General features: G+C 39.4%; 2 protein-coding genes and 1 pseudogene across 2 annotated transcripts in view; all 3 read left to right on the top strand.

Annotated features, from left to right (window-relative positions):
* The window catches only part of LOC131249175 (uncharacterized), a 74,429-nt gene that overhangs the window by 44,565 nt on the left and 2,516 nt on the right, over window positions 1–27,348 (top strand). The window lies entirely within an intron of this gene.
* On the top strand, window positions 3,226–12,090 carry LOC131249176 (protein WHAT'S THIS FACTOR 1 homolog, chloroplastic-like). Its single transcript, XM_058249791.1, has 3 exons — window positions 3,226–4,609; window positions 10,587–10,712; window positions 12,004–12,090. Exon 1 carries the CDS (start codon window positions 3,235–3,237, stop codon window positions 4,606–4,608), a length of 1,374 nt encoding a protein of 457 aa, XP_058105774.1. The 5' UTR covers window positions 3,226–3,234; the 3' UTR covers window position 4,609; window positions 10,587–10,712; window positions 12,004–12,090.
* Window positions 20,230–21,718, top strand: LOC131249444 (U3 small nucleolar RNA-associated protein 18 homolog; annotated as a pseudogene).

Below are 27,348 nucleotides of genomic sequence, written 5' to 3'. Positions count from 1 at the left end.
TCAATTGTTACATACTGGGAATTTCATAATTTGTTTCATAATTTCATTAATGGTACTAACAGGCTATTTCTTAATTTTGGAGCCTTTTCTTTTCTTTTTCTTTTTTTCTTTTCTCATCTTTTTCTTTTCCTTTTTTTCTTTTTGTTTTTTGTTTTGGTCTGACAACTGCAGTATTTGTATTTGTAAGCAGTAAATGCATTTGCGTACAAATTTAGGGCCTGTTTAAGTGTTCTAAGTGGCAGGTGGGATGGACTCCTCTAAATCTTCATCCAGGATGTTGATTTTGGGTCACCAATTTGACTTTCATTTTTTATTTTATTTTTTCTGATGGCCTTCTGAAGTGTCCTTAAAAAAACCTGTTTCAATGTCTATCCAGATCAGCATTGATGTTGGATTAATTTTTTTACTTGGGATGCATCCAAATTATACATTAATTGACATATTGCTCGTTGATTTGGGAACCTTGCTTGAAATGCAAACTCTTCATGTCTGAACTGACCATCCAGCAAGGTCATACCCTTTAAAATTCTGGTATACTCATTTTATATATTGCGCCCCTCTTCATGTATGAACTGATGTCCAAAGATTCTGAACATGGTTTGATGCTTGAAATCTTTGCTTGGGAGGACTTTGAAGATATGGGATCTTTGACTTCTTTGGAATTACTTGTCTCTGTACCAGCATATGATGTAAAACAATCCTCATCTTTGCCACCATTGACGCCCTTCTGGTAGAAAGGTTGCATTTGCAAGGCTTGTACTTGTTTCAGCAGTGGGCATCTTTTAACATGTGAATCCAGATTTTCCTGCAGTATAGAGCTGGAAAAAAAAAGTGAAAAGATAAATATCAGGAAAGGGTAAGTGAGCTTGAGCATCAAGAGCAACATTTCACAAAAAAAAATAGAAAGTTGCTTTTGGATGCACAAGTGAATTGAACGATGACCATTCTCTTTAGTCAAGATGAAACACACCCCACGGATGATGTTAGCCTTGTGGTAACTGGCCTGTGAATGGACAAGGTAAAATGAAAATAGATCCTGCAGTCAGTCAATATGCAAACTGGAAGAAGTCCAAAAATTGGATGGCTTGGATTGTTAGGAGCGACTTTTGTGTCCATTGTCCATCACTGATAACTGTGCTGCACTCATGTGAACTGTTGGCATGTGGAAACTCTGTTAATTTGGGCCATCATTGATTAACGATTCTTTGTATAAATCATGGTTTTTTGCTAATGGGGATTTGTTATTTTCCGTACATCAATGCATTTGGTTTCTGGATGTTGGAGAAACTACAGTTCCTTTTCATGGGCATTTCTTGTTTTCTTCCCATTGCATTTGCACTTAACTTGTTTGTTTCAGCCTCTTTTCCTCTTTCCCATTGCAGTGATGAATTAAAAAAAAAGGGCTTCTGTTTTTTTGGTTTTTGTAGATCATAGTTTCACATTACTGAATTTGCTATTTGGTATCTGGGTTTTGGACAAATTACTGCTTTTGCTGATGGCTATCTGCTATTTTCTTTAGCTCTATCAGCAAAGCCATACATATAGTTGCATTATAAATTCTCTTACATATCAAAAGATGCAGCAATGCAGAGATCGCAACAACCTAGAGGCAGATATCCACTTCCTCCAACCAACTCTAATTCTATTGAAAATAAACTCATCAATCTCCCTGTCTTTATGAATAATTGAAGGCAATGAAACACATTTAATCATAAAGCATCAAGTCTGTAATTGTTCTTAAATGTAACAGAATATATCTTATTTCTTAAATAGATTGGTCCAAGAAAACATTTAACTGTTTAGACAAGGGATCATTCTAAATATCCAAATGTCTATTGCTACCGAGTGCAACAACAAATGCAAATCGCATTCACTCACCTCGACAGCTAGCAACCATTGTTGGCAGAGCAACAACAATCTTGCACTTAAAAAGAAATATAACTTGGCAAAGCTTGCACTTAACAAAAGTGGCTTCGGTTGGGATGAAGAAAGAAAATGTGTTACCGCTGAACCAGACGTTTGGGATGAATTCATCAAGGTGAAGTTCATTCAAAACTTGAAGTCATTCATATACAGTGAAAACTAACTAAATTTCATTTGTTTTATAGGCAAAACCTGAAGCTATTCATATCAGAAACAAGCCATTCCCACTGCTAGCTCAGTTTGATATTATATGTGGGGACGATTCTGCTACCGGGAACGCAGCACGAACTACATCCGATCTTAAGGAAGAAGTCCTCTATTCATCTCATTACATGGATGACATCCCATTGTCCTCATACCCCTCTGGATCATATACACCATTTGCACCACCCGATGATGTATATTCCGACGGAACACAATGTCAATATCAATATGGCAAAGGAAGCGGTCAAAGAGATGTGAGAAACTCTGCTCCAAGTCCATTAAAGAAGAAGAAGAATGCCTCTATTGCATCAACTGTTATTGAAAAGTTTGAACGCATGCAGGAAACAATGGATGAATATGTTTCATTCAAAACTAAAACAGCAAGAAGACTATGGGATGAGTTGGAGAATATGACAACCATTGATTCTGACATGATGTATAGGGCCTACACATTCCTTGCGGAAAGACCACATTTTGCTTCTACATTCCTAGATCATGTAAGTCCTATTCAAAGGAATGAATGGTTGGAGAGGATGATTCCCTAGTAAAAAAATTTAAATGTAATTTCTATAGTTAAAGAAGACATTGGTAATGTAATTTAATTATTAGATTTTCTATTAATATTTTTAAGTTTATTCTCAATGCTTAAGTTGAGTTATTATTCCATATTATATATATTTTGAATTCGTGGGCCCACTTTTATAGCCCACTTGATGATTGGTTTAGCTTAATAATTATCTCAAATATTCATCTTGATGGGCTTAACAAAATAACATATTTGATCCTATGTTTTTTTTTATATGATTATAATATTTTAGAATGATTCCTCAATCTAAACTCTGCTCGGTGTGAATATACAGCTTTCTACCTGTAAGTAACTTACAGGCTATCCAAACAGAAAAACTTACCTGTAAGTGACTTACAACTTACATCCAAACAGGTTACCTGTAAGTAACCTTCACCGGTAAGTGACTTAAACTTAAAAGAATTTACAGGCATCCAAACAGGCCCTAAGAAAGTCACCCGTAACTTTCTTGCATTTTACACGAGTTACAGGCATCAAACGGCCCCTAAGTAATGTCAATCTGCATGATCAGACAGCTCTCGATGACGATCACCCAGTTGGTTAGGCACAAACTCAACAGAATTAGTATCGATTTTGCTGAATTTTCATATGTAAGACCGTCTCTGTCACCCGTAGACAATCGGACGGCTTCTGGATGGATTTTCTCAGACTTGCAAAAGCGATTGATGACTACAAGCAAGCGGGTCCAAGACAGAAGCAAGAAGAAGCGGATCCATGATCTCGAGATAGTGACCGAGAAGTGGAAGATAGCATCCAAGGTGTTGTTTGTGATAGAGCTTCTAAAGAAAGAACCCGAGCAGATCATGCGTCTGAGAGAATTGGAACGGTACCGGCAGCAGATCAACCTGCAGAAGCCGCACAAGGTCTCGGATTTCATCCGCAAGTCCCCGAAGCTATTCGAATTGTACAAGGACCAGAAGGGCGTGATATGGTGTGGGCTGACGCAGCAGGGTGAGGACCTTGTGGCAGAGGAGGAGCGACTCAAGGAAGAGCACAGCCCACAATTGGCCCAGTATGTCACGAGGTTCTTGATGATGTCAGTCGATAAACGGCTCCAAGTTGACAAGATTGCCCACTTCAGGCGTGACTTGGGTCTGCCTTATGATTTCCGGAATCAGTGGATTCACATGTTTCCGGAACTCTTCAAGGCAGTCAAAATCGACGATGTTGAGTACTTGGAACTTGTGTCGTGGAACCCAGCTTGGGCAGTGACAGAGTTGGAGAAGAAGTTAGCAGCGGGACCGGAATCTGATCGCCCCCCACCAGGGCTGCTTTGCCTTCCTTTCCCATTGAAGTTCCCAGCAAACTACAAGAAGATCTTTAGATACGGCGGACAGATTGAGCATTTTCAAAAACGGCCATATCTATCACCGTATGCTGATCCATGTGATTTGAGCCCAGGATCACGGGAGTTTGACAAGAGGGCAGTTGCGGTCATGCACGAGCTGCTGAGCTTTACGCTTGAGAAAAGGCTGGTGACAGACCATCTGACCCACTTCCGGCAGGAATTCAAGATGCCCCAGAAGCTGATGCGGCTTCTTTTGAAGCATTTTGGCATCTTTTACGTTTCAGAGAGGGGAAAGAGGCTAAGCGTGTACTTGACGGAAGCATATGAAGGTTCGGAATTGATTGAGAAATGCCCATTGGTGCTTTGGAAGGAGAAGATTCAGAACCTTGTTGGGTATAGAGGGCGGAAAAAGAGGCTCGAAATGTTTAATGAATTTTCGGACATGGAGGATGAAAAGTTGTTTGAAGACGAGCCTAACGGTGAAAATGCATTTGGGGAGTTCAACAATGAAGCAAATGTGGGTCAACTAGATGGTGCTTTGCTTACGGATGATGAGGAGATGGCAGTTGCAGAAGAAGTATACAATGCGTACAAGGATTCATCTTGAGGTTAGAAACCTTACAAATTGCTAAGGAGTTGGGAGATTCTGCAAGAAGGCAGATTGAAGAGGAGATTTGTAGCAAATGTGTGAGATTTGGCCCATTCATCAGGTGGAGTGGTTTTACCTGTTGAGTAGACCAGCCTGATCTTTGAGCCACGAGATGTTCTCAGTGGGGCCCAACTGATGTACGGCCCGCACATGTGCCACATTGGCATGCACGCCTCCTCTCAAATCTGTCATTGTGGGTGATTTATTTGCATTTCTCTTGAAATGTCCTCTTGATTCAAGTACCATGATCCCAAATTTTCATTTTGAGTTTTGAAATGTTTATATGTTTCCTTTGTAATGTGTATTTCCATGCTCTAAATGATGCCATATTGATTTGAGTACATGAATATCAAGCTAAGCGATTGATGCTCCTTTGTGCTTTCTTTGATGCCATATCACCATAGTCCTCGTTTAAGGGTTTGCTTGGATTCTCACTTGAGATGAATTGTGATAATTCAATTGAAAGCAAAGGCAATGATCAAAATGGCAGTGGATCATTTTAATTTATATTGATGACCTGCCCTGATTGCTATTCCATGATTTTCAAGTTTATCCCAAAATGACATGAATCATTTCTATTGGTTGTTAGTCCTGGTGTAGAGAGTAGGATTAGTCCCACTTTTGTCATGTCCACTTTATTGAATTGAATTATTGCAACTAGAACTTAAGAAGAAGAAGAAATTGCAATCCAAACAACCAGCACTACCGAACGGTCATTTCTTGTTTTTATCAAAGCAATCTAGACATGGATCAACTATTCCCATCTTCCAAACAGTTAGGTAGTGAAACTACTATTGTATGATGAGAAAATCAACCTGCTAATGTTATCTAAAATAATTGAGAAAACATTCCCATTCGCAAATTATAATTCATATTTCAAGTAGTGACTCAAGTGCTCTAATGCCGTGTTAGAAAGTGTGGATGCATATTAGAATTGCTTTTATTGGCATTTGATGTTTTGAAGATTTTATCAAGAAGCGGTTCATTAAATGAAATGAAAGTGATACACTAAAAGGGAGGACCACATGGTGATATATGCCCACGAAAATGGCTTTTTTACTCGGCGACTTGTTTGATCCCGAGTCTAATTACGACTCGCCCGATTCAAGCCTATTTGCACTACTGATTCATGGTCTGAAACAGGGTTGGACTTGGTGGAGTCTGAGAGTCAACTCAAACGAGTTGTCAATCCATGCCCATGACTGTGCAGAGGGGTTACTTCCAAACGTTTCAACTAGCAAGACGATCGCCACACAATTTGCTCTTTCATGATGGAACCAAAAAAACCAAGAAACTTGAACAATTGGTTCAGTAGCATCTCTTGAAGACCCTGTGAGGAATTAAAACTTACTTTCTACACATGAGAATGATTAGTTTGAAAGCTCAATAGGTGTCAGAGCTGCGTGTTCCAATTAAAACAGAGCATCGAGTGGCAACCCAAGTCCTTTTAAGGTGGATTGTGCATAAAGACCAGGACCGTACCCTTTTTTCTCTCTTGTTCTTTTTGCTCCCTTTTTTGAGAACTACCAAGATTTTTTTATTAAAAAAAATAATAATAATTTTTTTTTTTCTCCTGAAGAAAGGGAGAATTAAAACATCATGAATCCTTTTAAAAAAATCAAATCATCATGAAAAATGTAGTGAATTCCCAAAAATTAAAATGGCCTATTGAACCCCTCTCTGGCTAACATATCAGTCATTTCATTCCCCCCTCTGCCATATAAGCAAACTAAGGCCTTGTTTGGTTATGACTAAAAAATGAGTTCCCGGTCGCTTCGGGTAGGGACAAGGCACAGGGACCTGATAGGTTCCTGATCACTTTTTTCCAGTCTTTTGGGGATTTAATCAGTAAGGATTTGTTGGCTTTTGTTGAGGACTTTGCTGCCTCGGCTAACTTAACCCCGGAATTAGGCTGTACATTCTTGGCCCTTATTCCGAAATTGCATGGCGCAGTGGAGTTAAAGAACTTCGGACCCATTAGTCTGGTTGGTAGTCCTTACAAGATCTTATTGAAGATTCTCAGTCAAAGGTTACGAGGAGTGCTATCCAAGGTTATCTCCCATTTCCAAAGCACTTTTATCTCAGGTCATCAAATCCTGAATAGTGCTCTGATTGCCCACGAGTGCGTTGACTCCTGTTTCAAAGCTGGGTCGAATGGTATTATGTGCAAACTTGATATGGAGAAAGAGTACGATCATGTCAATTGGTCATTTTTGAACTACTTGAAAGAATGGGTCTTGGGGTTGCTTGGAGAAATTAGATTAATGTTGTATTTCGTCGGCCTAGTTTTTTATTATGCTGAATGGTTCCCCATTTGTCTTCTGCAAATCTTCCTGAGGTCTTCGTTAGGGGTATCCTCTTTTCTTTTTGTGATCATTTTGGAAGCTTTGAGCATATTACTTTGCAGAGGTCAAGTGGTCGGTCTTTTTACATGCTTCTCGGTTAATAATTCTCCACAACTAATTACTCATTTGCAGCTTGTTGCTGATACTATTCTGTTCTGTGAGGCTAAGGCCTCCATGGTGGCAAACTTAAGGTTGACTGTGGGTTGGTTTGAGATCGTATCAAGCTTAAAAGTAAATTTATCTAAATTAGAAATCTTGGGTATTCATACTCCCCAGGACACCCTTCTAGGTCTGGCTGAGATTTTTGAATGCCGCATCGGATCCTTCCCTTCTTCATATTTGGGCCTTCCCCTTTGCTTGGGGAAACCCCCGAAGCACCTTTGGTAGGGTCGAAAGTCGGGCGGGTTGGTGTTCAACGCTAGCCCAACCCAAGTTTCCTATACCTCAACCCTAACCCATCCCAACCCAACCTCGGGTTGGGAATTCTCAACCCAAGCCCAACCCAAGCGGGCTCGGTCGGGTTGGACAGGTGGAAAGGTGTAGCAAGAGTGGCCCCTTCGGTGGTGGAGGGTGCAGTTTTCAGGTGAGGGATGGATCTAAAGTAAGATTCTGGGACGGTGTTTGGTGTGTGGATGCCCCGCTTCAGACCTCTTTTCGGAACCTTGCTAATTTAATCCTTCGGGTAATATCTCAATGGCCAGCTATGTGTCTGTTCAGGGGGTTTGGACAACCCCGTGTTGTAGGAATCAGACTGACTCAGAATTTGATGGTTTTGTGAGTTTGTTATCTCATTTGCAAGGTGAGGAGATAGCTCAAGATGTGGGAGAATCTATGGCTTGGAGGTTCGAAAAGTCCAGCAAGTTCTCAATGACGTTGTTTTATCGGCAATTATCTTAGAGAGAGCAGCTTGGGGCCTCTTCACATCCAACTTTCTGTTGGTCCTACTACGGAGCTCCTCCTAAAGTAGCTTATGCCTGGCTGGTTGGGAGGAACAAGATTCTGACTATAGACAATCTCTGCAAAAGAGATATGGTGTTGCTAAATGTTTGTATTCTTTATTTAGATGTGGAAGAGACGGTGGAGCATCTGTTTATTCACTGTGCTTTCGCCGGTATTGTTTGGTCTGGTATTTTCAGCAAGGCTAACATTAGCTGGGTAATGTCGGGATTGATAGAGGCCATATTCGGAGCCTGGCATGGGGATAAAGGGGGTTCATTGGGGTCCCATAGGTGGAGGATGGTGCTGCTTGCATTTTTATGGTCGGTCTGGTTCGAAAGAAATAATCCGACCTTCAGAAATGAGAAGCATCCCACCTTGGGGGTTCTTAGTCGAGTTGTCTTTGTATTGATGAGCGGGTTTCATTAAGGCTGTTGTAGAGTTTTGGGGCGGGTCTTGTTTTACTTTCTGGGTGGCCTCAGGCCTTTTTGTGGGCTAGGTTTGGGTGGGGTTTGTATAGTTTTCTTATCTTGTTTGTTTCTCTTTTGTTGGTTTTTCTGTTTCTTGGTTACAGCCTCAATGAAGTTTTTTTCATCTCTCCAAAAATAAATAAATAAATAAATAAATCATATCATGTTAGTTAATGGTAATTATGTATTGGAGATTTTAGTAAGGACTAAAAATAATCTCGATAACTCATAACTTATCACCATCACCATCACCATCTAAGCCTTATCCCAATTAATTGGGGTCGACTACATGATAACTTGTAACTTCTATAAATCAAAATCTCTGGTACATAATTATTGTAACAAAAATGAGATGAAATCATTTTTTAAGTGGCAACCAAAGAGGGGAGTTTATCCCTGCGCAGAGAAGATGGATTTCATTGAAAACAAATCTCGTCTATTGGGTCATGACTACCACACAACTCATCACAGTAGTGGATTTCCTTTCAACTAACAAGACCAAAGCGTGTACCAATGACATTCGCAACCCTTAGGGTCAAGGCCTCCACTTCAGTCGTCATTCACGCTAGCAGGACCGCCTGTCTTCATTCTTCAGCTTGCCAATGATCCCACTACGATAGGGATTACCTTGTGAGGAACCATTATAATTCTACTACCCACTCTGTAGGCTCCTCAATCTAGAATCTTTGGCACTTAATACTAGTTGTATTATGGTGATGAGGATTGACATTTGTTATAGTGATCAACTTTTGATATTGTAACTGGCTAACTGTTAGAGGATATACTGATGCAATCAACATTATGTAACAGCGGTCGTGAAATTATTTCGTTGTGCTTTGCCACTATTTGCAGCGATAAGCGATGTAGCTGTGTGTCAATAGAACAGGCATTGGAATTTCAACTGGGAGTACCCGCGTGAGTTCTATAGTAGTAATAGATTTTAAGAAATTGATAAAATATTTTGAAAGATCTTATTCAAAAAACCTATTGGCGTATGATTCTGCTACATTAATGGAATTTTCTTTATGATAGATCAATGGCAGGTTTTGAACAAAGATCAATAGTTATTTCATAGGGTTAATTCTGTAATTTTCGACAGATTAGTGTTTCCAGTTGATTGGTGTTGTGGATGAACATTGGTAAGATGGTACCCCGTTTTGCAGATCGACTGGTTCGTTTGGAGCTGATGTTGATCAGATCATGTTGATTATCTAGCAAATATCATTTGTATTTGTTTGGTGGTAAAATGTGGCCTGCTCAATCAACTCTGTCCAAATTTTGAGTTGCCATCACTAATCACGAATTGCGTCTAGCTGAGCTGTACCCTTAGGGCCTGTTTGGAACATGGGATTAAATGGTATGGAATTGCATTAAATGGAATTAACACCATTATTGCACAATGATTACATGTTTGGAAATACCATGGTATTTTGACTGTCCAATCGCAAGTTTGGGATCAAATGTTTCCTTTGGGAAATACACTGTATTAAGTGAAGCCTGCGTTTTGTGAACCATGGAATTATAATCAACAGACCAGATTTCACAACTGATGCCAGTCACCTATACACATGTGCAACTCGAGTGTCATGTGTAAAGGGCACATTTGGATGGATGGCGTGGATAAAACACATGCATCAATGTGAGGCCCATAGATGTAGTGGATTTCGAAATCCACCAGAAATCCTACTATTGGCACTGGATGAAATGAAACCGGGATTAATTCAATACTTCCTGTCGTTTCCAAACGCCGGATGGAATTTGCATGGGACCAAATGCAATTCCATACCACCTAATCCTCACTTAATCCAATACTTCCCGTCGTTTCCAAACACCAAACAGGCCCTTGTGTCACTAAAAATCATGGTTTTAAGACTTGGGCGTGTCTACCTTTCCGGGAAAAAAAAAAGGCGGCCGAGTCCAGTGCAACTTGCGTGGACTCAATATAAACCCAGTCCAATTTGACACCAAGAGTATACCCTGACTTGAGCAGCTCGGGTTGATTCAATGCCCAAGTTGGCCAAGCTGTGCCTTGACTCAAGGCCAGGCGAGTTGGTCCTACTCGGCAAGTCTTAAATCCATTTTAATAATCATGAGGTGGGATATGCTAAGTATGGTAAATATTGTTTATTTAATTGCAGTATTGATTTGTGATTGAAACTCCCGATTTCTCTCTTCTTTCTAATAGGGATGACTCTTTGAGGAGCCACAAATTTTTTTGGAGACTCAAGGTATTGAATGGAGTTGCCACCACGGTTTGCTCTTCACTGACTACACCTATACAGTTGGTGGGAGAAGATCAGAGAGTGATTAGGTAAGACCATATCCTCATGCAATCATGTGAACCAGGATATAGAGATTTATGAGTTGTATTCGCAATGTGTCTAGGATAAAAGAAACTGGAGATATCTATGCTACTCTAGATTCCAATGCATGTGTTTCTTCTCTCCTAAACTATAGGCTCAGTCCATATTTCTAATGATATTTCAATGTTTTGTTCCATGCGTATACAGACGTGGTGTGTTTGCACTAGTTCGTGTACTTCACTCTGGTAGATTTGACTCACAAGTTGGTATTAGAATAACTTGTCTTTGGCATGGATTTAAGTAGTCATTTTGAATGTGACTTGCCTGGGGACCAAAAATGGTGTGACTCGCCCGACTTGGTCCCATTTCATTCCCGTACGGGTGTGGCTACTTGTTTTGTTTCAGACCGAAACTGATACGACTTGGACGATATTGAGTCATATCATATGATTTTTTAAATCAGTCTTCGGAAACAGCTTCTTTTGATGCATTTGCAAAAATGTTAAGAACATAACCTTTAGGCCCTGTTTCAATTGGTGGAATTCAAAAAGTGACCGTGGAAAAGATATTTTCCATTGACGTGACATTTCCCACCTATTGTGACAATAAGGTATTGTTTCCATTTCTCCCACAAAAAAGGTGTTTTCCTTTTCCATTTTGAAACTTGTGAATCCTCATATTTCACTTTTTAACCACTGGCCCTTGTATTTTCCCCTGGAAATCACCAAGAGTAAAACAAACCACCTTTTGTAGGATTCTTTTCCACTGATGACGCTACCCACACTTTTCCTCAGATCTGGTGATTTCCTTTCTAAACCTACATCTTGGATTCCACCAATCCAAACAGGCCTTTAGTTGTCTCATCATCTTCTTAGCTTGTGTCCCAGCAATTTGGGGTTGGCTTTTAAAGGGTAGATTGGCAGTTAAGATGATTGACTTTTTATCTCCTTGCCCATATAAAGAAAGAAAGAAGAAAATTCTAAAACTGATGATTTTGTCTTTGCAACTTGCAAGGACTCTTCTGGCTAGAGACCTTAAAGGGCCTCATGTACAAAAAGGATGGTTGAAACAACTTCTTTGATAAAATTATTGCGAACTGCTTTTTAAATTAACATGCAATGACTCAGCAATTTTTCTCATCTAATTTCATGTTGCTAATTCTCATGGAGAAGAAGACCACCCTCCCTCATCCTATCTTTCCATCATGCATGCCTCAAAATTTTCATGGCCATTTCTCTCAATGAAAAGGAAGAATTCCCATTTTCAAGACATTGATTATTTTATTTTTTTGTGATGCAGGTGTGGCATTATTACTAGGGAGGAGATCCATGCCGTTTCGGGCATTGAAGGGTGTGAAGAGATGAACACTAAGGATGTCCCATTTTAACACTAAGGATGAGGCTAAACATGATAATGGGGAGGACCTTTGAGATTGGAAAGCTTAGGTGGATTGATATATGGTTCCAAAATGGTAGGGCTAATTTGGAAACCAGGCAACTGGAAAATGTCTATGGTATGTTTTCTAATTTATTTAATTTCAATTTTGATGAATGAATGTCTTGATTTAACTTTTAAATGGGTGGAATTCAAGAAATGACAGTTTCCTACTTCTCTAGAGAGAAAAGCTGTAGTTTGATTTTAACTTGTCTATTCTTTTACAGTTTCCATCAATTCAAGTTGTCACTCAATTGAAATCATTGATGGGTATTATTGGGTCTTAACTCAATTTTTTATTGATGCATTGATCTAACAGTGCAGATCTTGGCTTTGGATTGTAATGTGATTGTATCTTTGCTTGATTCAATGGTAGTTTTCTAACTGGACTGTAATTCGATGGGCTTTTTTAAGCAACAGAAATGAGAATAGCTCCAATATCAACTTGGATATCTCAAGAACGCCGGTGGTTGATAACCTGCCATCCTCCCATCCAAACTGAGCCCTTTTCCCATCATGATGCTGGTGAATGTGGTCACAAAAATCTTCCAGATTAGAAGATCATAGCCCTCAATATTGGTCCTGATTTAAACGGCTCTCAGTCCAATTTTTAGACCCGTTTACAAAACTGGTTGGGTTTTGGTCCAAGCACCTTAGACTAGTAGAAAATTAGGTTGGGTCAGGTACTTCATCGTGCATCCTTCTCATGAAGTGTAGTTATCAATGGTCCAAATTTACAAATACTTGCCCGTTGATTAGAGGTTAGAATTGTTCAATTTGATCCAATTTTGCCAATGGACGTCCATTAATCAATTCTTAGTCAATTCCATTTTGAGGTACTGACCTATCCATGATGGGCTTCAGTTTTTTATGACTGTGTATCATCATACTTTGCCAGAGTATCAAGTAAGTCCCTTAAAATTACTCTTTTTCCTCGGCCTCTCATCTTGGTTTTTTTGCCCAATGATCCCAACCCATTCCAAAGCCCGATTACAAGCCAGCCAAGGCCTGATAGATACTTGAACTTAGTTGGATTCCATCTGCATCTTGATTTGATATGTCGAGAGCACAGGATTGAAAATCAGTTTCATCGTATTATTTCACCACTAAAAATTGTATCATCCATGTCATCAGGGCTGATAGGGGGATATTCAATTCCAAATTCAAGTGGCGTGTCCCACAGTTTCCATCAGCGTGGTCTTTTTGGCATCCCTTCATTGTGGTGTGGCACGCCTTGTGAATGTCTTGGATGGCATATACACACCATACTAAGCTCCAATGACACTATGATATGTTTTTGAGGTGGCGTATCCTCCCTTATTGTTCCCTGTGTTGTGGCTCACCTGAGTTTGTGTTTGGACTGATTTTTTATTTTTATTTTTTGAAAATCAGTTTCTTTGTATTGAAATCGTTTAGGAGCGTGGATTTGGAACCCCCTGGATTTGAAATCCTCCTATTGTGTTTGGCACCTTGGATTGGGAATCAACTTTAATCCAAAAGTACGCTATGCATGATATATTTATAGGGGCTTGAATTTAATTACTAAATCAACTTTAATATCTCTAATTAGTGAACGTATGTAATGTTTAACACAATTGTTGAAATAAGTTCGCTAAAATATATGCTTTGCCCGAAAATGATGAAATTCCAAGTCTCGGATGGGCCACAAGCACAAAATCATGCCCAAGTGACTAACCAACGATTTTTAACCGTTGATTTACATGGACAATGTTTGGACGGTGTTGATCATCATATTAAAGTAATTATAGTGATGCAATTGATAATCTAATTGTTTTGGGACATCATTAGTGGGCCACGTGCCCAATAGAATAACAGTCCGATGACATACATGTTACACATGCAACTCTTGGAAGGATTTTAGATGTAATCCAAGCTCTCACCTTGGATTTCAAACCCCCTCTTTGAGGGGATTTGAAACCCCCAGTTACTTTATGCTGTCAAACACAAGAAATTGGATGGGTCATGACCAAATATCTTTGGATTTGGAAGACCCTAGCCTCCAATCAAAGTCTAATTCTAATAGGAATATTCAAAGACATGCACCGCACCAATATAGCAATTTTGGAACGACCATGGTTTTGGTCCTAGAACGGCTCCAGATTTGGAACCGTACCAGAACAAAAAAAGAAGAAGAATAAAACTCAATTCCAAACCATACCAGAACCAATCTCTCTCTCTCTCTCTCTCTCTCTCTCTCTCTCTCTCTCTCTCTCTCTCTCTCCCTCTGGATCTTTCTCTCCTCTCTCTCTCTCTCTCTCCCTCTGGATCTTTCTCTCCTCTCTCTCTCTCTCTCCCGCTCCATCACTATCGATCTCTCTCCCTCTCTCTCCCGCTCCCTCACACCCGATCTCCCTGCCTCTCAATCTCTCTCCCTATCTCCCTCTCCCTCACACCTGATTTCCCTCCCTCTCTCCCGCTCCCTCACTCCAGATCTTCCTCCCTCTCGATCTCTCTCCCTCACTACAAGACAACGCAGCATAGCTGACACAAAGATCCATATAAATTGAAAACAAAAAACCCTGCACGCGCGGCATTGGATGCTGGATCTGGCGTGTCATCGACACTAAGAAGTGAAGCATCTCTCTATCTCTATCTCTATCTCTGTAGGAGATCTAGAAAGGTAATTTTTGTTTTCTCTTTCATTATTCTATCTTTTCCGGCCCTAATTTCTTCGATCTCTGTTTGCAATGATTTGAGGAGAGGATTTCTTTCTAATTTGGGAAATCTAATATGGATTTTGTTTATTTTCTGCTGACTTTGTTTCTTGCTTGAGATTTTTGAGTGTTTTTATTGGAGGTTCTTTTCAAATCAGTAGATTTGGATGTGCTACTGTCTATATTTTTTGCTTAGGTTCTTTTCAAATCTCCATGGGCTTGACTTAAGCCCGTTTGTGCAGACCAGGCTGTTGAATTTCTATGTGAAATACAAAGAGATTGCATGTGCATGTGGGGTGTTTGATGAAATTCCTGAGAGGATATTTATTGTAAATTTTTATATTTTACCTTATTGTAAATATTTATTCGAGAGTGGATAGCTACTGCCGATTTGACTATGGGGCCCACCTGAGTGTATATGCAATCCAGGCCATCCAGACAGTTAACCTAGCCTGGATGAAGGGTCAGGCTAAAAATCAGGCCGTTTTGAAACTCATGTGGGCCCTGGTGGAAATCAAGGGAGTGTGTTCCTACCCAATTTCATTCCTTATGCTGTTGTCCGACCATAGTGTTCAGCTCACACATCTGATGCATGGATTAGGATGTCACATCACCCAGGCCCCACATTTGCCTGGTACCACCATAAGCTGGAGCACACTTCATAATACAAAGTAATGTGATACTGTTCGTGGTTACGGCTACTTCCTAACCAAATCATCGCGGATAATTTTGTGCCGCCTCTCTACGAGGTGTTGGATTGGATTGCATTTTCAGTGATTGTTGCAGAGAAGGATATACCGAACTTGAAAGAGATCCTTTTGAAAATCCCACTAAGGAGATATATTTCAATGCAAACAAATGTGAAGAGGTTACAGAAGCACTTTCTATGGCATAGCAAACCAATCAAGTATGATATGTTTCACATGATTCTGCATTCTATTTGGTTCAATAGGCTGAACCAGATCCAAATTCAGCAGTAGTAAACTCAAACTAAGAAGGGAACTAAATGGAGCTACTGCATTCTTTTGAAGGACGTTGGTTTGAGATAATGGATGGGGATATCTTCCTTTGTCATGGAAGTACCCAAATTAGTACACATGTCTGCTTGAACCACACTCCTTTTTTTCTGTTCAGGGTTTGTCTGAATTTGTGTAGTTCGATGTCTGGAGATCTGAGAGAGGGCAGAAATATCTGAGAGGAACACCAAAGGATGGGCTGGAAAGAGGATTTTGTCTTCAGGTATGGCATCAGTTTATGGTTTATTTTGTACCATTTCACACTCAGAATCTTCATAGTTTCTTCTAGGGATTGAAATTTGATGCTTTGAAATACAATGCTCCCTTGGTAACTAATGAGAAGGAAAAGAAAGAGATATCACGGGCATTTTTGTTTGAAAGTCAAGGTTGAAATGGAATTTTCATAAAAGATGATGAAATGAGCTATTGCTTGCAACGACTAGAAACCTAAACAATCTCTTACCACCTTTTACAATTCTATTTCAGTTTTTGTTAATGTGATATCTAGTTGAATCCTGACCTATGTTACGATGAGATGGAGTATGTTGTCCATATATCTGTGCATGTCGATAATGTTAGAAGATATGATCATGTCTGTCGGCTGAATGTATGTATGAAATATAATGTAGATTCTATATAAATATGTACACAGTGGAGATTAGATAAACAGTGACAACTATGAGGAATGGTTCAAAAGGGATGAATGAACAGACTGGTATGCCAAGGTTCCCACAACTTTGTATTTTTGCTCGTCGACATCTTCAGTGAAATGACAACCGAATCGTTTTAGAGTGACAAGTGATGGACACAAGTGATCATTTCTCATGAATAATCACAGAAGAGAAGAAACCAGGTTTAGTTGTAAACACAATGCCAGTTAGAACTGGTAAGAGGCCTAGCCATACTCAAAAGTGGATATTCCCATTAGTTGCATGTTTAGCGATGCTCCAGCTCCCTTTTTCTCCATGTACTAAAGAAGTTCGATGTGGAAATTGTCAGATTCCAGTTGGTGAATCCACGCCATTTATTTATATCATGCTTTAGTGCTTTCTGGGCGGTCGGTGATTTGTTTTCTAAATGTTTGGTCACCTTTTACTGAATGATTTTTTTAGTATGTTTTGCTTCTCTGTAGTACAATGACCACATTAACTAACTTCAGTATAGGATTTCCTGAAGCTGTGACGTTCTGTTTCTCTGTTCTTCTTTCTGAAAAGTTTATTGGTGGTGGCTTTTAATTGCAGAGACAATCATGTGGAGAGGCTTATAGGAAAACAGATTGAAAAGGAGTAGGTGGAGTTCAGGTAGTTGTTTAGATAATCCAATACCAATACCTTTGTACAAAAGAAGGAAAAAGAAAGAAAATTCAATTCATATAAATGCAGCTTGCTCACAGCCATCTATGTAGCATGGACACTGTTTCGTACTTCCAATTCATCATTAGCTTTCTCCATTTTTTGTCACTCAATTCTCTTTTTCTTCCTATTAGCAGATTTTGTCACATGTCGAAGAACTTGTGTTTCACTGCTTTCATGTTCTATATTTTGAATGATATTCAATGGTTTTTCTTTTCATTTAAGGAACATAAGTGGAGTTGGAACTATGATGATCTCTATTTGCATATAGATTAACATTCAATTTCTCCGACTTATAGATAATTCCAAAGTTAATATGTATGGACAGTTTTTGAGGACAGCTCAAGGTGAGATTATATGCAAGGCTATGGTTGTGTTTGGACATGCTATCATCTAGAAATGTAATAATCATTTCAGTGAAGCTGAAATGACCAATTTGAAACTATCATAGTATTTGTATTGTGTGATCATTACTCCAAGTTCAACTAGAAAGGAATTTAATGGCAATTTGTACTCCATTATGAATAACACTAACCGTCGATACAATTCGATCATTGCCACCTAATTGAAATGAACAATTGCAATCCAACTCAGGTGTGTTTCAAAATGCAGTGTAAAAGATGCATTTAGATCAATGGATTATTTCTAGCCTGGTGAACCTGTGATTAGCTCTGTTTTGAGCTTGCAGATTATCTTTGCATTAAATTGATGAAACTCAATCAGGCCTTAAAAGATTTGAATTTTATTTTATATTGTGACTTAAATAAAAGATCTGATGTAATTGAGAAAACCCAAAAGCCGCAACTCAGTTTTTTTTCTTTTTGCAGGATGGCAATAAGGAATCTCAGTCTGTTACAAAAGCTTCTGCAATGAAAGGTGTAACTCTGTCTTTGTTCTTTGCATGTTTCAAGCTTCCTGCAATAGCCCATTCAGAACTATTGTTGCTGAAAGTATTGTTAGTTTGCTTTCAGCAATCAAGCGTCGGATGGAGAAATATGTTGATGAAGTGGGGAAAATCACCCGCAACATAAAAACGAAATTAGAAGAAATCGACAAGGATGTATTACTCTTTCTTACATTTCAAAGTTATTGGCTAGTTTGAAGCATAGTTCACCCGACGCGTCAACTAGGGACTCACCCAAGTCAACCTGGCCAGGTCATGGGCCTGTTCAGTGGGTCAGTTAACCAGGCAGGCCCTGGTCTGCAGGTAACTCGGCCTTGTTTTCCCTGGATGGTCGAGAACTGCTATGACCAATTTTATATTTGCTGCTTGAATTCCGCTCTTTAATATTTATTGCAAAAGCAATCAGAGCTAAACAAGTTGTTTTGATTCTTTTTTCTGAATTGCAGCTCCTTGAAGAAGTTAAAAGGATAGAATGACTGATTTTCAGGTAATGATTGTATAGAACATCCAAGCCATTAATTGGTTGGCCCATTACGTGTACAATGTAGCCAATAAATAGGCCAGTTAACTCATCAAGCAGGCATATCCGTTGAATGTGGACAGTTTTCCATACTTCTCAAATCATCCTTTTATTGTACCAGAACAGCTACAAACTGGGGCCTGCGTGACACAAATTCTAATTAGGCATGCATCACAGTGCTGTATTTCCTAGTAGTGATTGTTTTTTTCTCTTCTCATCTGTGTATCCATTTTCTTTAGACTCTCAGGAAAAATTTCCAAGATGAATATCGTGAGGTCGTTGAGAGACGGGTGTTTACAGGTTCTATTACTTCAGCAAACTATCAGAAAACAGATAGTGTTTTTTTTTTTTTTTTTTCATATTTTTTTTTCTATTCATGATTTTAAATGTTTGGTTTGAGCAGTTACAGGGACCAAACCAGATGCAAGGTTAGGCTGAAGTGTTAATTTTGAAATTGTAAGTTGTACTGAAATGAGTGTGTTGTGATTTCCTTCCATCTTGTTGATGATCATCGCATCCTGTTTAGATGATTGATCTCTTGATAGAGACTGGTAACAGCGAGCAAATCTTCCACAAGGCAATTCAGGAAATGGGGTGAGGACAGGTGCGCTTTCCAGTACTTATATTGCGAATGATTTTGATTATTTCAATAGAAAGGTAATTAATCGGATACCAGATGTAGTTGTAAGTCTTTTTTATGAGTAATGAACATACAAGCATTTTGTCACCCCTGATCTGTTTCCTTAGTTGCACGATCCTTCTAACCAGGTGAAGCTCCTGCTTTGAATTGTGCTTCATACTAGTTGCCGTGAAGAGTGGTCAATTCATTGTAGAAGTCAAGCCTCAGGTATGTCCATACATCTCTACTTCATGTTCTTTGAGTATGCATCATCATCATCATCATCATCTTTTTAAATTCTGCAACATGAACTATTAGTAAGAGAGAATACCCATGTGGGAATGCCCATTTTCTGTTGCAGGCATCAATGTTTCATTTATGCTTATTCAGAGGAGAGTTGAATCAAGTAAGAGAGAATCACGATCTCCAACAAGCACAGGTGCAGACCTTATAGTTTGAAATAGATAGATACACCGAATATACTGGAAAATCCTCTATAGAGTTGGAAAAGTTTGACTGCAAAAACAAATTTACTTTGAGGTATGTTGCTATCTTTTCCTAAATTTTTATCTTGTTTAAGATCCGACAAATATGGCATGTGATTTTGATATTCTTTTACAAGATAGATGCTCCTCTCAGAAAGAAGAAATAAGAAAACTACAACATCAACTAGCACTTACAAACCAGAAATTGTAGGTTCCTTTATTATGCTCTGTAGCTTTTTTTTAGATTGTACATATCCTTCATGAATTTAAAATTAGCTATGTTAAATATCAAAAGATTTTTTTTTAATTTTTAAATTTTTTTTTTTTTAAATTCTTTCTAGAGAAGCCATTTTTCTATGAGGAATGAAGGAATGATCACCTACAACCAGTTGCATGTGAACTTCATGTTCAACCTAGTTCACATGCCACTGTTTCATATGCATTGGACATTTGACCCATACATGAGGTGCACCAAACCATGTAGTTCATCTAAAGCTCAATAATCATGCATGTCAACTAATTAGTCAAGCTGCGTGCAAATGCATTGTCGGTTTTTGAAGAGGATGCTGTGCTTCAAGATGGTAGTGATGGTGAAAAGCCCAAGTTGGAGAGGAAACCTGCATGGATCGATGACGAAGAGGAAAGGACGAAAGTAGATATAGCGAAAGTTAATAGATTGAGGAAGCTTAGAAGGGAAGAGGATGAGAGTTCAATTTCGGGTACGGATTATGTGTCTAGATTGAGGGCCCAACATATTAAGCTGAATCCTGGGACAGAGTGGGCCCAACTTGGCCCAAAATTGGGGGGTTATAGGTCTGATGATGAATCAGACGACGAGGATGGAGTTATTGATGATGATGATATTCTTCGAACTAATGAAGATCTGGTTGTGAAAAGCCATACAAAGCTGTTGCCAGGACTCCTTGAGTACTCAAGGCTTACGGATGCAAATGCCGAGGACCCATCTAATGGACCGATAATTTCAGTCCAGTTTCATAGAAACGCACAGTTGCTTCTCGTGGCTGGATTGGACAAGAGGTTTAGACTCCTCCAGATTGATGGAAAACGCAACACCAAGATACAAAGCATTTTCCTTGAGGATTGCCCCATCCACAAGGCGGCTTTCGTACCAGACGGGTCCCAAGTGATCATCAGGGGTAGAACGAAGTTCTTTTACAGCTTTGATTTGGTGAAAGCAAGGGTTGATAAGATTGGTCTGTTGACCGGTAGAGACAAGAAAAGCCTGGAAGTCTTCCAAATTTCTCTGGATTCTAATACGATTGCATTTGTTGTTAACGAAGGTTATATTCTGTTGGTTTCATCCAGAACGAAGTAGCTGATTGGAACTCTGAAAATGACTGGAACCGCCCGATCTTTGGCATTTGCAGACGATGGGAGGTAGCTTTTGAGCTCTGGTGGGGATGGGCATGTCTATCATTGGGATCTAAGGACGCGGAAGTGCTTTCATAAGGCTGTTGATGAAGGTTGTATGAGTGGGTCTGCCCTTTGTACTTCCCTGGACAGCCGTTTATTTGCAGCGGGTTCAGGTAGTGGAATCGTGAATATTTACAACAGAGAGGAGTTTCTCGGTGGCAAGAGAAAACCAATTAAGACCGTTGACAATCTTGTCACAAAAATTGATGGTTTGAAATTCAATCAGGATGCTCAGATATTTGCTATTACTTCGAGTATGCAGAAGAACAGCTTAAAATTGGTGCATGTACCGTCTTACAATGTATTCTCTAACTGGCCTTCATCAAAACACAACTTGCAGCATCCTCGCTGTTCGGATTTCAGTCCTGGCAGCGGTTTCATGGCTGTAGGAAATGCAGCTGGGAAGGTGTTTTTGTATAAGTTGCATCATTACCAACATGCATGAGCTGCAGCTGCAATCTCTTCTATCATTCTCAAACTGGGATTTCTAATATGCAACGCGTTTATCCATGCAGCAAAGGTTCAAAATCCAATTCTGAAAATTTTAAGTTAAATGCCATTTTCTTTTCATGTTAGCCTACAAAAGAATTGCTGGTTTCTTTTCTCATTGGGTTAGATGCAGTTGCAGATTTTGTTATTATGTAATGGGAGGCATGCAATTTTCTCATTTCTCTCATAAGAATGATATTTTGTGTTGTAGCCAAAAAAAAAAAAAAAATTTACCTGTCAACTCTCATTACTTCTTGTTGTTGCTCCGTTTTTAAAATAGAATAAAATCCTTCTTCTTTTTTCTTTGGCATTTGGCCTTTGTGTATTTCCTTTTAAAATACAATGTGGTCTTGGATATTGAGAGCCTGGCGCAATCCTCTGATAAAAGCTCAGGCAGTCCAAAAATGACTGTAAGGATATATCAAGAACGTGCAAACTTTGAAGGAAGAGTCCTACTACAGTGGGAGATGTGGCTACATTTCCTTTGAAGTTGTACAACAAGTTGAGGATAGTGGGGCATGTTGATCATGCTAGGAAATCAGCCAAGCAGGCTATGAAGGTATGCTTCCATTATCATAGCCAAATCATCCTTGTCAGGGGCCTCATTGTGAATAAAACAGAATATCACATTTATCAGATATTTAACTATCCAATGATACTGTCAAATGGACGGTTAATAGAAGAAAAGAAGTGAAATGTCCTACTTTAATGCAACAAATCCTACATGGAAAGCATGGGGCCACTAAAATTAGAAGAAAGAGCAGTAACAGAAGTGCATCTTTTATCAATTGATCACCAGAATTCATTCTAGAAAATAGAAGGAAATATGGGTTTGGACTTTTTCATTGTTTCTGGCAGCCACGAGAGTTCTAAGGGATTTGCATCTCTTTTTTTCTTTTTCTTTTTCCTTTTTTTAAATACTTGACTGCATCTTACAGTTATCTGGTCCATAGAGCTTAATCAATTCAATGGGCCACCCTATAGAAAATTTAAGCCATTGGATCTATATATATTTACATATTGAATGTTTGCAGTCTTTGAGATATGTTAAGGGTGGGGAAAAAAGGTATGTGATTTCTTCATGCTCACTGTGAAGCATCATCTGCAGAGGTATAAATTATTATTATTTTCTCAATAAATTAATGCTCTAAGTTCCTAAGCAATCTATTGCTAGTGCAGCTGATGAACATGCTTTTCTCCTTTCTGGAACCGAATCGTCCTCATAGTGCCTTTCTAGCTGGATATTTCAGCAAGGTATTGGGAATTTTGTATCTCAGTGTCTTCTCCTTGTGCAGTGATGTTCTTACGGTGTCACAATTAGTCGTCTTGGTGAGTAAATTGAGTTTGCTAATGCATTGTTTTCTGCTTTAGGTTGTTGTATGCCTTATCTTACGGAAGACAATGTCAATAATGAATTATGTCCAAGTAAGTAGATGACTTCACTCTATTTTCAACATTTTCTGTTATTTGTTTTGTTCCTCATATAACAATGCTGGAAATGTTTTCAGTTCTGCATATTGGAAAATATTATTTGAACTTTGAACAGTGAGTATTTAGCAAGACATTCTTTCAGGATCTGTGCTATTCTATCCATTGATGTTGGATCTGGCGTGGCACCGACACTGAGAAGTGAAGCATCTCTCTATCTCTATCTCTATCTCTGTAGGAGATCTAGAAATGTAATTTTTGTTATCTCTTTCATTATTCTCTCTTTTCCGGCCCTAATTTCTTCGATCTCTATTTGCAATGATTTGAGGAGAGGATTTCGTTCTAATTTGGGAAATCTAACATGGATTTTGTTTATTTTCTGATGACTTTGTTTCTTGCTTGGGATTTTGAGTGTTTTTATTGGAGGTTCTTTTCAAATCAGTAGATTTGGATGTGCTACTGTCTATATTTTTTGCTTAGGTTCTTTTCAAATTTCCATGGGCTTGACTTAAGCCCGTTTGTGCAGACCAGGCTGTTGAATTTCTATGTGAAATACAAAGAGATTGCATGTGCACGTGGGGTGTTTGATGAAATTCCTGAGAGGATATTTAATGTAAATTTATATATTTTACCTTATTGTAGATATTTATTTGAGAGTGGATAACTACTGCCGATTTGACTATGGGGCCCACCTGAGTGTATATGCAATCCAGGCCATCCAGACAGTTAACCTAGCCTGGATGAAGGGTCAGGCTAAAAATCAGGTTGTTTTGAAACTCATGTGGGCCCTGGTGCAAATCAAGGGAGTGTGTTCCTACCCAATTTCATTCCTTATGCTGTTGTCCCACCATAGTGTTCAGCTCACACATCTGATGCATGGATTAGGATGTCACCTCACACAGGCCCCACGTTTGCCTGGTACCACCATAAGCTGGAGCACACTTCATGATACAAAGCTAATGTGAGACTGTTCATGGTTACAACTACTTCCTAACCAAATCATCGCGGATAATTTTGTGCATTTTCAGTGATCGTTGCAGAGAAGGATATACCGAACTTGAAAGAGATTCTTTTGAAAATCCGGCCAAGGAGATATATTTCAATGCAAACAAATGTGAAGAGGTTACAGAAGCACTTTCTATGGCATAGCAAACCAATCAAGTATGATATGTTTCGCATGATTCTGCATTCTATTTGGTTCAATAGGCTGAACCAGATCCAAATTCAGCAGCAGTAAACTCAAACAGAAAGGATTCATGATGTTTTAATTCTCCCTTTCTTCAGGAGAGATTTTTTTTTATCTTTTATTTTTTATTATTTTAATTAAAAAAATCTTGGTAGTTCACAAAAAAGGGGGCAAAAAGAACAAGAGAGAAAAAAGGGTACGGTCCTGGTCTTTATGCACAATCCACCTCAGAAGGACTTGGGTTGCCACTCAATGCTCTGTTTTAATTGGAACACGCAGCTCTGACACCTATTGAGCTTTCAAACTAATTATTCTCATGTGTAGAAAGTAGGTTTTAATTCCTCACAGGGTCTTCAAGAGATGCTACTAAACCAATTGTTCAAGTTTCTTGATTTTGTCAGAAAAGAGCAAATTGTGTGGCGATTGTCTTGCTAGTTGAAATGTTTGAAAGTAACCCCTCTGCACAGTCATGGGCATGGATTGACAACTCGTTTGAGTTGACTCTCAAACTCCACCGAGTCCAACCCCGTTTGAGACCATGAATTAGTAGTGCAAATAGGCTTGACTCGGGCGAGTCATAATTAGACTCGGGATCAAACGAGTTGCCGAGTAAAAAAGCTATGTTTGTGGGCATATATCATCATGTGGTCCTCCCTTTTAGTGTATCACTTTCATTTCATTTAATCAACCGCTTCTTGATAAAATCTTCCAAACGTCAAATGCCAATAAAAGCAATTCTAATATGCATCCACACTTTCTAACACGGCATTATAGCACTTGAGTCACTACTTGAAATATGAATTATAATTTGCGAATGGGAATGTTTTCTTGATTATTTTAAATAACATTAGCAGGTTGATTTTCTCATCATACAATAGTAGTTTCACTACCTAACTTTTTGGATGATGGGAATAGTTGATCCATGTCTAGATTGCTTTGATAAAAACAAGAAATGACTGTTTGTTAGTGCTGGTTGTTTGGATTGGAATTTCTTCTTCTTCTTCTTCTTCTTCTTCTTCTTAAGTTCTAGTTGCAATAATTCAATTCAATAAAGTGGACATGACAAAAGTGGGACTAATCCTACTCCCTACACTAGGACTAACAACCAATAGATAGGATTCGTGTCATTTTGGGATAAACTTGAAAATCATGGAATAGCAATCAGGGCAGGTCATCAATATAAATTAAAATGATCCACCACCATTTTGATCATTGCCTTTGCTTTCAATTGAATTATCACAATTCATCTCAAGTGAGAATCCAAACAAACCCTTAAAAAAAAACTTTGGTGATATGGCATCAAAGAAAGCACAAATGAGCATCAATTGCTTAGCTTGATATTCATGTACTCAAATCAATATGGCATCATTTAGAGCATGGAAATACACATTACAAAAGAAACATATAAACATTTCAAAACTCAAAATGAAAATTTGGGATCATGGTTCTTGAATCAAGAGGACATTTCAAGAGAAATGCAAATAAATCACCCACGATGACATATTTGAGAGGAGGCGTGCATGCCAATGTGGCACATGTGTGGGCCCGTACATCAGTTGGGCCCCACCGAGAACATCTCGTGGCTCAAAGATCAGGCTAGTCTACTCAACAAGTAGAACCACTCCACTTGATGGATGGACCAAATCTCACACATTTGCTAAAAATCTCCTCTTCAATCTACCTTCTTGTGGAATCTCCCTACTCCTTAGCAATTTGTAAGGTTTCTATCCTCAAGATGAATCCTTGTACGCATTGTATACTTCTTCTCCAAATGTCATCTCATCATCATCCGTAAGCAAAGCACCATCTAGTGGACCCACATTTCCTTCATTGTCGAACTCCCCAAATGCATTTTCGCCGTTAGGCTCGTCTTCAAACGGCTTCTCATCCTCCATGTTGGAAAATTCATTAAACATTTCGACCGTCTTATTCTGCCCTCTATACCTAACAAGGTTCTGAATCTTCTCCTTCCAAAGCACCAATGGGCATTTCTCAATCAATTCCGAACCTTCATATGCTTCCGTCAAGTACACACTCAGCCTCTTTCCCCTCCCCGAAATGTAAAAGATGTCAAAATGCTTCAAAAGAAGCCGAATCAGCCTTTGGGGCATCTTGAATTCCTGCCGGAAGTGGTTCAAATGGTCCGTCACCAACCTTTTCTCAAGCGTAAAGCTTAGCAGCTCGTACATGACCGCAACTGCCCTCTTGACATACTGGGCCAGTTGTGGGTTGTGCTCTTCCTTGAGTCGCTCCTCCTCCACCACAAGGTCTTCACCCTGTTGCGTCAGCCCGCACCATATCACGCCCATCTGGTCCTTGTACAATTCGAATAGCTTCGGTGACTTGCAGATGAAATTTGAGACCTTGTGCGACTTCCGTAGGTTGATCTGTTGCCGGTACCGTTCCAATTCTCTCAGACGCACGATCTGCTCGGGTTCTTTCTCTGGAAGCTCTATCACAAACAACACCTTCGATGCTATCTTTCACTTCTTGTGCAGGGAAGCGCCGAAGGTGAGCCCTCAAGATCTGACGGTCTACACAAGTTTTGGAACCCTTGCAAAGCAGAAGATTGACGCTCCAACAGCCCACCTATCTACTATTGGAGCAGATGGATCTATTCACACCTCTGATCCTACAGTATAAGTAGCCCCGGATCGCGATCTATGGATTAGATCGTCCCAAGGACAAGCCAAAATGGACAGATTCTGGTGCACACTATCTCTCTCCGTATACCCTCGAGAGAGAGAGAGAGAGCGCATCCCTTTTTATAGGAAATGAGGGAGAGATGGGATGAGATAGGATGAAACCATATCATTCAGTCAAATCCCTATCTCCTATCATATTTCAAAATTAAAGTTGAATTTGAAATCTCAATCGAATGGAAAAGGCCGAAAGAAGCCTAAACATGTGAGACCCACCCACTAGTGATTGCTCACCAGTGGGCCCCACTGGCCTACGTCCAACATCTTGGTCACTCTCTCGAGATCATGGATCAGCTTCTTCTTGCTTCTGTCTTGGACCCGCTTGCTTATAGTCATCAATCGCTTTTGCAAGTCTGACCAGAAGCCTTCTGATCGTCTATGGGTGACAAAGACAGTCTTA

This window comes from Magnolia sinica, chromosome 6 (assembly GCF_029962835.1).
Source record: "Magnolia sinica isolate HGM2019 chromosome 6, MsV1, whole genome shotgun sequence".
Taxonomy (NCBI): Eukaryota; Viridiplantae; Streptophyta; class Magnoliopsida; order Magnoliales; family Magnoliaceae; genus Magnolia; species Magnolia sinica.
The sequence above is the reverse complement of the archived record's forward strand: the minus strand, read 5'-3'. Positions and strand labels throughout refer to the sequence as shown.